The sequence below is a fragment of the Myotis brandtii genome, unplaced genomic scaffold (assembly GCF_000412655.1).
Source record: "Myotis brandtii unplaced genomic scaffold, ASM41265v1 scaffold103, whole genome shotgun sequence".
Lineage (NCBI taxonomy): Eukaryota > Metazoa > Chordata > Mammalia > Chiroptera > Vespertilionidae > Myotis > Myotis brandtii.
The window spans coordinates 3,153,471-3,165,040 of NW_005353460.1; the positions used below are offsets into that span (position 1 = coordinate 3,153,471).

The following is an 11,570-nucleotide window of genomic DNA, read 5'->3' on the forward strand; positions in this document are numbered from 1 at the left end:
CCCCCAACTGCCCTCCCCTGCAGGCCTGGTCACCCCCAACTGCCTTCCCCTGCCAGCCTGGTCACCCCTAACTGCCCTTCCCTGCAGGACTGGTCACCCCCAACTGCCCTCCCCTGCAGGCCTGATCACCCACAACTGCCCTCCCCTGCCAGTCATCTTGTGGAGGCCATCTTGTGATGATGTCACACAAGGGCGTGGCACCACCTAGGCTTTTATTATATAGGATAGGTAGGTTAATGAGAAAGAGAGAGAGAGAGAGAGATTTTCTCTGATTTTGTTTTCATTTTACTCAAAGATCCTATTTGGCAGTCCTACTCTCACACACTTTATACTTTACTGTCAAACTGTCCTTCTAGCATTTTTGTTTTTGTTTTTAATACAACAGGCAAGCTTTTGCCTCAGGGTATTTATACAAGTACTAGAGGCCCGGTGCACAAAAATTTGTGTTTTGCCTCAGGATATTTATACAAGTATTCCCTGGGATGTTCTTCAGCGTGGTTCATTGTCTTATTTACTCCAAGTCTTTCCTTATAATGTTCTTCAGCATGGTTCATTGTCTTATTTACTCCAAGTCTTTCCTTATATATCTTCTCAGGGAGGCTTATATTAATACGTTTATTTAAAAAAGATCCAAGTTTCCCAATTATCAAGCATTAGATTTCCAAAAGATATTTTTAATTTTTTCTATAGTTTTGCTTAAACATTTTAAGATTCTTCTTAATCTGCTTATTTATTATGTCATTATTAGAATCATCTACTAACCATATGAACTCAGAGATTCATATCCATTTTGTTTACTAATGCATCTCAAGCACTTAGAAGAATATCTGGAAAGTAGCAAATGGTCAATAAAAACTGAACTAATATGACATCAATTTAACAGATTAGATGGACATCCCATATTAAAATATATTACTTATAAATGATAAGAATATGTTTAAAAGGCTCTATAAAGAGAAAGATAGGTGTAGGTATCCCATTTTCATTTTCCCACACACGTATAACATAAAGATTGTGACTGCTGTGGCAGTCTGGATTTGTTGAAAGAACAAGTCCCAGAACCCAGCCACTGACAAGCAGAGCAAACATTTTTTTCTTCTTGTATAACAAAAGAAACTGACCCATGGTGAGGTGGGACTCCAGGGAAAATAACAATTCTGAGTTGAAAACTGTAAAGAAATTTAGCAGGTGATATGCAGGCCCTGTTTTGTGGCAGAAAAAGAAAGAATACATATATCCATGTTAGTCCCAAGGAGGAAGCCACTATTTGGAAGCCTGGAAACAAGCAGGACTTTGGGAGTCATGCAGGTATGGGATAAAAATAGTATACATTGAAATGCATCAAAACATAATCCTTCCCTGTAAAGTCATCTGCCAAATTTTGATGCCACACAGAAAGGCCAAGGAGCTAAGTAAACTTAAAGTTTTAAAATTGACAATACAGTATTACTGAACATACTCTATGTAATTCAAGCATGATAAAAGGAAGAAAAAATCACACCTAAACATTTTTAAGACTAATTAAAACTACAATGAAACTTTCAAAGTGTCAAGAGAAAAAAAAAAAAGATGTTACCTTCAAAGAAACAGCAGTATGATTGACAACTACTTGTCAATAGAAATGAAGAAAGCCAGAAGACAATGAAATGATAATTTTAAAGAATTAAGGTCATTTTTTATACATTTTATTGATTTATTACAGAGAGGAAGGGAGAGAGATAGAGAGTTAGAAACATCAATGAGAGAGAGACATCTATCAGCTGCCTCCTGCAAGATGTGCCCGCAACAAGGTACATGCCCTTGACCGGAATCGAACCTGGGACCTTTCAGTCCGAAGGCCGACGCTCTATCCACTGAGCCAAACCGGTTACGGCATGGGTCATTTTTAAAAAGACATCCTAAAATTTGTTCCAGCAAAAGTTTTTAAAAAATAAGGTTAAGTAAAGATTTAACAATGACTGCAAACAAATATATATAATTAAAAAGAAGCAGACCTGTAATAGGAATACATAGAATTTCTGAGACATGGAAATGAACTGCAGATAGAACCAGAAATGCAAGAAGAAAAAAAAAAGCACCAGAATGAGTACATTTATGATTAAACTAGAGGCCCGATGCATGCATGGGGGAGGGGTGTTCCTCAGCCCAGCCTGCGCCCTCTTCATACCCTTGGGGTATGTCCAACTGCCAGTTTATGCCTGCCTGTGGGATTGGGCCTAAACCGACAGTTGGACATCCCTCTCACAATCCGGGACTGCTGGCTCCTAACCACTTGCCTGTCAGTTTGCCTGATTGCACCTGACCGCTTCTGCCTGCCATCCTGATCCCCCCTAACCGCTCCCGTGCTGGCCCGATTGACGCCTACCTGCTCCCCCGCTGGCCTGATCGCCCCAATTGCCCTTCCCTGCTAGCCATCTTGTGGCAGCCACCGAGGCTTTATTAAGGTTTAAAATAATACTGACTTTATTAAAAATAATAGTAATCTTTCATTGGGGTTTACAAGTAAGCAGGATTATGATACATAAAAAAAAATGATAGGCAGAAAAGTTAACTGGAATAAAAAAGTTAAATGATCGCTGTAACCGGCTTGGCTCAGTGGATAGAGTGTCAGCCTGCAGACCATAGGGCCCCGGGTTTGATTCCAGTCAAGGGCGCATACCTTGGTATCAGACTCTCCCCCAACCCCAGCCCTGGTCAGGGCTCATGTAGGAGGCAACCACCAGTTGATATGTGTTTTTCTCACATTAATGTTTCTATCTTTCTCTCTCTTCCACTCTCCCTAAAAATCAATGGAAAAATATCCTCGGATGAGGATTAACAAACAAACAAACAAAAAAGTTAAATGATTTAAGAATATAGGGTAATTGGTAAACGTGTATATTAGGTACAATAACTCAAGCATTAATATCTTAATCTAGAGAAACTACTAAAAGAAGAGTAAAAGGATGTATAACAAAATATTTAAGAGAGGTGAAATGGTATAATATAAAATAATAGATTCATGAGTTACTACATCATCATTAGTTATATTACTATATATTCTATACCTTTTTTCTAATATAAGAAAGAGTTTAAGAAACCAACTACTATTACTGCATTATTTTTAATATGCATTTTTATTGATTTCAGAGAGGAAGGGAAAGGGAGGGAGAGAGAGAAACATCAATGATGAGAGAGAATCATTATTCAGCTAACTCCTGCACAATCCCTACTGGGGATAGAGCCCACAACCTGGGCATGTGCCCTAGACCGGAATTGAACCCAGGACCCTTCAGTCCACAGGCTGATGCTCTATCCACTGAGCCAAACTGACTAGGGCTGTTACTGCATTTTAATTCAGGTCTTCTTATATTTCTAAGCAATTATACTTTACATATTTCAAAATATATTAAACATTCAATAAATATTGTCCCTGTGATACTGATAGTTAGTCACAGGATGCTTTAGGTCTGACCACTGGCTCACTCTCATGTGCATCACTTGGCATTCCAAAATAGTGGCTGACTGTCAGATTCTATCTGGATTGTCCCAATGTATCTCTTGCAAAAATGCAGCATTATTTTTCTTTAGGAAGAAGTAATTTTGAGTCTTCCTTCAAACTGATATCATCCATTTTACATAAAACAACATTTTGCAAGCTTTATAATGTATGAAAGGATTGCAATTATGAATTCTAGATATGGTACAGATCTCTCTCTCTCTCTCTCTCTCTCTCTCTGATTTGGTAATGTCACGTGCAGACTTCTGTCTCATTATTTTGGAAGACTATTCTTATCATTTTAAAAAGGACCATTACAATTTTGATGTTTCTTTATTACTTAGTTGTGTTTGTTTTCCCCAAATTTATTGGCTTGCATGGAATTGAGTTTGGCTAATTACAATTATATTCTAAATCCGTAAGACATTCTGACATTGTATGTAAACTCTAAAAAAAATTATCACTATTCTTTTCACCTGAAAATCCTAAATATTCTTTCAAATAAAATTGAATGTAAAGAAACTAAAGAGCAAGTCATCAAGTTTTGATAAAGATAGAAAATTATCGAAACTCATCCCTTGTGAAACAACATGAATAACCAAAAGAAATCTGGTTCTACAGGAAGGAGAAAGGTGGAAGCTTACACTGTGGATTCAGGTTCTTTAGTGTATAAATTCAAGATTTACTATAAACTTTAAAGATTTTTAAAGGATAAAATAAAAAACAATGAAAAGCCAGTAACTTGAAACATTTGCAAATGCAAAATAATGACATTCTGGATCATTATAAATGACTAGATGCCTGATGCATGAAATTCGTGCAAGAGTAGGCCCCCTAACCGCTCCCGTGCTGGCCCGATTGACGCCTACCTGCTCCCCCGCTGGCCTGATCGCCCCAATTGCCCTTCCCTGCTAGCCATCTTGTGGCAGCCACCGAGGCTTTATTAAGGTTTAAAATAATACTGACTTTATTAAAAATAATAGTAATCTTTCATTGGGGTTTACAAGTAAGCAGGATTATCATAACCAATGGACATAAGACACTGGGGGTAGGGGAGGCCAGGGGATTGTCAAGGGCGGGGGAAAAAAGGAGACATATGTAATACTCTTTGTAATACTTTAAGCAATAAAACAATAAAGAAAAAAAAGTGTAGGTTTTCCTTCCCCCAGCTGCCAGCACCAGCTTCTCTCTGGCACCAGAGACCCAGGCTTCCCTCATAGCCCCGGCTTTGTCTGGAAGGTCATCTGGAAGGATATCTGGTCTAATTAGCATATTATGCTTTTATTATTATAGATGATTATTAATAGGGCAAAGACAAGTGGTAAAATAATGTAGATCACCTACTTTTGCATCAGGTTCATAGTGTATGTTTTCCCATCAATTACAATGTTGTAAGACACCTAGCAGGAGAGTATATTAAAAAAAAAACAAAGCAAAGTGAGAAGAATATTAAAAAGGAAAACAATCATTTTATATTGACAATAATTGTACTCTAAAACACACTACTACAATAAAAAAAATATAATTTAATATTGATGTATTTCAATTTCTGCATACTGAAATACATTGTTTTAACCATTTTCTTCTATTAATATCTGAAAATTAATGTGTCCTAATTTATGAAGGATATTTCATTTGAGTAAATGATTCTATAATGCAAATTTATTTAAAATCATACAATTAAAGCTTTAATTTCACTGTATTCTCATCCCCATTGTTGACTTTGAGAGTATATCAGTGTACTACTTATTTCAACGTAGATGATCTTTGATGTCTGGCTGCCTTTAAGACACTTTCTTGGCTTTGGTATTCTGATTTTACTGTCAAGGTGTTACTTGATTTTTATATACTCTGTGGTGTGATACTTGATCTAGGGATTCATTTTAAAATCATTTCACAGTTAATATATGTTTTCATACAATCTCTTCAGGTTGTTTTTTTTTTTATGCCAGGAATTCCAATTATTCTACACTTGACCCTCTAATTCTATTCTTTTTTTTCCCTCTTAAGACATTTTTATGTTGAATCTACTTGAGTCTCTTCAGCTGTCTGGTCTACTGTTGATTCTTGATTTTTTTTTTTTTACTTTCATATTATTTAATATCTACAAGTTCCATTCAGTTATTTTTAAAAATAAACTAGCCTTTTTAAGTGGAATATTTTCTCCTATGATTTTTTTAAAATATATTTTTATTGATTTCAGAGAGGAAGGGAAAGAGAGAGAGAGAGAGAGAGAGAGAGAGAGAGAGAGAAACCTCACTGATGAAAGAGAATCATTGATTGGCTGCCCTCCTGTGTGCTCCACATTGGGGATCCAGCCTACAGCCTGGGCATGTGACCTGACCAAGAATTGAAACATGACCTACTGGTTCATAGGTAAACACTCAACCACTGAGCCATGCCAGCATGGCTGATCTTTATTTATTAATTACTAGAGGCCCGGTGCACAAAATTCATGCGGGGGTGGGGGGGTAGGGTCCCTCAGCCTGCACACCCTCACAATGCAGGACCGCTAGCTCATAACCACTCTCCTTCCTGCCTGCCTGGTCTCCCCTAACCACTCTGCCTGCCTGGCTAATTGCCCCTAACTGCCTCTGCCTGCCTGCCTAATCACCCCTAACTGTTCCCCTGCCTGCCTGATGCCCCTAACTGCTTGCCTGCCTGCCTGGTTGCCCCTAACTGCTCGCCTGCCTGCCTGATTGGCCCTAACCACCTCTGCCTGCCTGTCTGATCACCACTAATGCTTGTCTTCCTCCCTGATCGCCCCTAACCGCCTCTGCCTAGGCCCCTGTACCCGGGACCCGTGCTTCCCTCCCTCTGGCCAGCCGCAGGCACCTGGGCCCCAGCTTTGTCATGAAGGACATTTGGAATGACATCCAGAAGATGTCCAGTCTATCCAGTCTAATTAGCATATTACCCTTTTATTAATATAGATAATACTTATAAACATACTCTGTTTCATATTATTTGTAGCATTTGTTGGATCAATAAGCCTTATTGCTTCAAAAAATACTACAAATCCCTTACTATGTATTCAGCACTGTTCTAAACATGGGATAGAGACATTAACAAAATAGTTAAGTTTTGTTCCTCATGAATTTGACAGTTGCAGAAAAGTGATTTTTTTCTGCCAATCTAATTTTATTTATATTTAATCTAGTAATGATTGGTTTAAGATATCGCCCTCTTAATACATCTGTGTATATTTTCTAATATAACCAAACAATTACATATATATTTTTGTATAAAAATAAAACTTTTAAAATACTGCTAAATGTCTTCACCTCCTTTTCTATGAAAGAGAAATTTAATGTCTAATTTAATTAAATTTAAAATTCTCATAAATATAAGTCTTTTAAAATGGTATATTGAATATTTTAAGCTTGTATTATCTCCATTAGGGTGACAAGTGGGTAGTTGCTAAGAAATATTTGCATTCAATTTACCAGAACATTTATGACTCAACTAGAAAGAAAATTACGATTGGGTATATATACAAAAACACTTCTCACTTCTTTAGAAATGATTCCAGAAATTAGTAAAAGAGATACAAATCTAATTATTTCAAAGAAAAACGACATTGGACCAAGAACTACTAAGATGGCATAAAATAACAGCCTTAATGATGAACATATTTGCAATAAAAAATTTTTAAAATCATCACATAACCCTTCATTAAATCAAAAGATCATCATCCCATGCCAGGAATCCTTAGGCTTACTTAACAACAACAATTTCCTCCAAATTTAGCCTGGGGAGAGAGTGGGGAAAGAACCTCTGGATGGATCAGGTCAATGATTGTTCAAACACTCAAGGAGGAAACAAATTTAGAAGATGGGCCTTGGGGCTTTGATAATAAGCATCACTGCACAATATGTCTATGAAACATTATTAACCTTGGCTCATTTTCAAAAGGTTTTTTTTTGTCAAGAAAAATTGGGTATAAATATAAAATTCAGCAAGTGTGCATGGATAAAATATGCCAGATTTACTTCTTAGGAATGAAATAATCGCATTGTTTTTAGATTCTGAAGAAAGAATAGTGCTTGCTTACATTTGTTTCAACTCCATCTCTTGATGTTGACCGTTTTTTCTCTGGAATTATAATTTGCACAGGTAGTAGTAGTTCAGAATCTGTAAGATGCAAAATGTTTTGTTAGAGCAACACGCATCGCCCCATATCTCCTCCTCTACAGTCATCATAGTCTGTACACCGCCACTTATTTTTGCTATCTTGTTCAATACCCTCAATCTACAGTCTTTCTGGAATTACAAGGCTTTGTAAAGAGGAAGAGGTTTATTGTCTTAGGAGTTGTAGGCGGTTCACAGTAATTCTGAGGCAATAGGAGCAAGCATCTCAGTACATATAAACTTGGGTCCTTTTGACCTTCCAATGACAATGTCCAGGGGTAAAAAATGCAGAGCAGTTTATAAAACACTAATCGTGAGGCATCTACTCAAGCCAAGCATGGCATCTCACTGCTCCCCTTCCCTCCCCCAATGTGGCTGTTGTCTGGGGAAGGTGGCAATGCGGGAGTGGACCGGTGCTCACAGAGTTGGAGCCCCCACAACAAAGCACTTTCCCAGAGATAGCCAACCTCTCAGAGGAAACCCAGAGGAAAGCTGCCATGCCTGGCAGGTCAAAGAGGGGCGGGCTGAGTGGGTAGTGCACATACCACTACTGTCTGTCTGGAGCCCGATGAGCCCAAAGAGCAGAAACAGAAACCTCAGCATGGCTCGATGTCCGGTATCCCAACCTCAATAATGGCAGTTGCCTTGGCAAAAGGCGGTTGGCAGCACGAGGAGAACCCTGCGGAGCAAAGATGGGTGGGGAGCGAACGCGCTGTGAGCTGTGGGACATGGGCGGTCTTGGCCCCTGAATCTATGCAGTAGGAGGTTTTGACTCATTTTGACGCCTCTTTGGGGCAAAAAACAAACAGAAAACCCAGAAGAATACTTCCAGATGGTAGAAACAGCTAATGAACAGGAAGATGCATATACACTTCTTAAGTGAACTGAAGTTATACATACATGTATTATTTTCCACAAATCACAGGCGCACTGCTCCACTAATATTCAAGTGAATAAATAGGTGTAATTAGCACCTACTTAGATTAAGAAATAAAATGTAGAGCCACCAATGCCCCCAAATTGCCCTCTGACAATCATTACTTCTAACAGAATAGATTTGTTTTGTCTGTTTTGGAACTCCTTAAGAATGGAAGAAATCGCCATGTACTCTTTAATGTTTGAGTTCTTTCATTATAATGATTATAATTTCCAAACATGTAAATGCCAGTAGTTTTTTTTTGTTTGTTTGTTTGTTTTGTTGGCGCCCTTACACATTGAATGAATATAACACCATCTGTTTTTCCATTTTATTGTTAAAATATGGTTCCCTTATAGTTGTGGCTATTAAAAACCATAGTTGGTTATTTTCTTTCTTATACACGTCATAGGGTGAACATATGAATTTTCATTGAGTACATTACTAAAGTGAAGTTGCCTGGTCACAGAGTGTGATCTTACTTAGAGGATACTTCCAAAGTGTTTTACATGCTGAGAATTACACTTTACATAGATGCCTGTAGTTTTTTGTTTGTTTTTATTTTTCATTTTATTCATGTTGGTGGACCTATAGATGTCCTGCATTTTGGTTTTAATTTGCATTTCATCATTGTTAATTAAGTTAATTGTTAATTATTAAGTTAACAATAACAGTTTTATATGTTTATTGACCATTTATAAAGCTTCTTTTGTACATGCCTATTTGAGACGTTGGTCCATTTTTAAATTGAATGGCCTTGTCTCTTTCTAATTATATGTAAAATAAATGTGGTCTAGGTATGATTCCTTTGTTGAACATAATAATTGCAAATGTCTTCTATGCCAGGGCCTATTTTCAATGGGTTTTTATAGATACATATTTACATTCAGAAATTTACCTTTTTATTAATTTGCTGGAATTTGTATATGTATCCTACCATGGATATTGAATTTTATAAATTGAAATGACCATATAGTTTTCTCTATTTTCTGTTAATATTATAAATTAAAATTAGTGTTTTTCCAGTGTTGAAACACACCTGTATTCCTGGAATATACCTTCTTTGGTTACGATGTGTTATCCTTTTTAACTTTTGCTGGATTGATTTAGCAGCATTTTGTTTAGGATTTTTGCATCGATATAAGAAACATCTGTCTGTAATTTTTATTCTCATATATTGTCAAATTTTGTATCAAATAGATGATGGCTTCATAAAAGAAATTGAGAAATATTATCCCTTTCTCTATTCTTTGAAAGAGTTACTATGATTTGAATAATTCTTTATTTATGTTTCTTATAATTTAGAAATGGAGCAATTTAGACTGAGAATTTTCTCTTTGAGAGAGTTGGATTTTTTCTTATGAATACAATTTTTAAAAATATTCAGATATTCTCTTTTTCTTTGTGATGAAATGTGTACATTTCTCTAATTAGTTAGATGCATTGGCCAGCTATTCATAATATCCTTCCTTCCTTCACTATCCTACTGATTTCCGTGGAATCAGTAGAGATAGCCCATTTTTAAAATTTTCAATGTTGCTAATTTTGTGGGGGTTTTTTCCCTATTTATTTATTATCAGTAATTTTTGGAGTTTTCATTTTTATTTATTTATAAAGAACAAAGTTTTGGATTTTTAAATTTTTTCTATTATGTTTATTTTCTATTTCTTTTATTGTTTTAAAAAACATTATCTTTATTGTTGAAAGTATTACTAATGCCCTTTTCCCCCTCCCCCCAACACCCCTACACCAACCCGCTTCAGTCTGCTCCTGCCCTTTCCCCAGGCCTTTCCTACACCATTGTCTATCCATGGGCTATGCAAATATGCATATCAATTCATTGGTTAATCTCTTCCCATTCCCCCCCCCCTCTGAAATAGATCAGTCTGTTGCATGTTTCAATGTCTCTGGATCTTTTTTGTTTGTTACTTCATTTTGTTCACTAGCTTCCACATATAGGCGAGGTCATGTGATGCTTGTCTTTCTCTGACTGCCTTATTTCACTCAGCATAATACTCTCTAGGTCTCTCCATGCTGTCTCAAAGGGTAAGAGATCCTTCTCTTTTATAGCTGCATAATATTCCAGTGCAAATGTACCACAGTTTTTAAATCCACTCATCTATTGATGGGACCTTGGGCTGTTTCCAAATTTTAGCTATTGTAAACTGTGTTGCTATGAATCTAGGGGTACATATTTTCTTTCTGATTGGTCTTTCTGGTTTCTTAGGATATATTCCCAGGAGTGGGATCACTGGATTAAATAATAGTTTCATTTTTAATTTTTTGAGGAAACTCCACAATGTTTTCCATAGTAGTTCTATAATCTGCATTCCCACCAGGAGTGTACTAAGGTTCCTTTTTCTTCACATTCTTGCTAGCGCATGTTGTTTGTTGATTTGGTGATGATAGCCACTCTGGCAGGTGTGAGGTGATACCTCCTTGTCGTTTTAATTTGCATCTCTCTGATAATTAATGATGTTGAGTATTTTTTCATATGTTTCTTAGCCATCTGTATGCCCTCTTTGTAGAAGTGTCTATTCAGTTCTTCTGCCCATTTTTCAATTGGATTGTTTGTCTTACTTTTGTTGTTGTTATGAGTACTTTATATATTTTGGAAATTAACCCCTTATCAGATGTATCATTGGCAAATATGTTCTCCTGTACAGTGGGTTCCCTTTTTTTAAAATTTTGTTTTATTGCTTAAAGTATTACAAAGAGTATTACATATATCTCCTTTTTTTTCTCCCCTTGACCTAGCCCTGGCCTCCCCTACCCCCACAGTGTCTTGTGTCCATTGGTTATGCTTATATGCATGCATACAAGTCCTTCGGTTGATCCCTCCCCCCCCCCAACCCATGCCCACCTCAACCCTCCCCGGCCTTCCCTCTATAGTTTGACAGTCTGTTAAATATTGCTCTGCCTCTGTATCTATTTTTGTTCATTAGTTTATAATGGTCTTAATTATCCATAAATGAGTGAGATGATGTGGTATTTTTCTTTCATTAACTGGCTTATTTCACTTAGCATAATGCTCTCCAGTTCCAT

At 36.9% G+C, this 11,570-nt stretch overlaps 1 protein-coding gene across 1 annotated transcript in view; it reads right to left on the bottom strand.

Annotated features, from left to right (window-relative positions):
* LOC102252819 (disintegrin and metalloproteinase domain-containing protein 2) overlaps nucleotides 1-8,212 on the bottom strand; it is a 79,711-nt gene extending 71,499 nt beyond the window's left edge. The window contains exons 1-3 of the mRNA XM_005856515.2: nucleotides 8,155-8,212; nucleotides 7,533-7,612; nucleotides 4,823-4,878 (exon numbers count right to left, since the gene is read on the bottom strand). Of these exons, the coding sequence (XP_005856577.1) occupies nucleotides 4,823-4,878; nucleotides 7,533-7,612; nucleotides 8,155-8,212 (194 nt within the window). The remainder of the gene's footprint in view (nucleotides 1-4,822; nucleotides 4,879-7,532; nucleotides 7,613-8,154) is intronic.
* Between the last annotated feature and the right edge of the window lie 3,358 nt (nucleotides 8,213-11,570).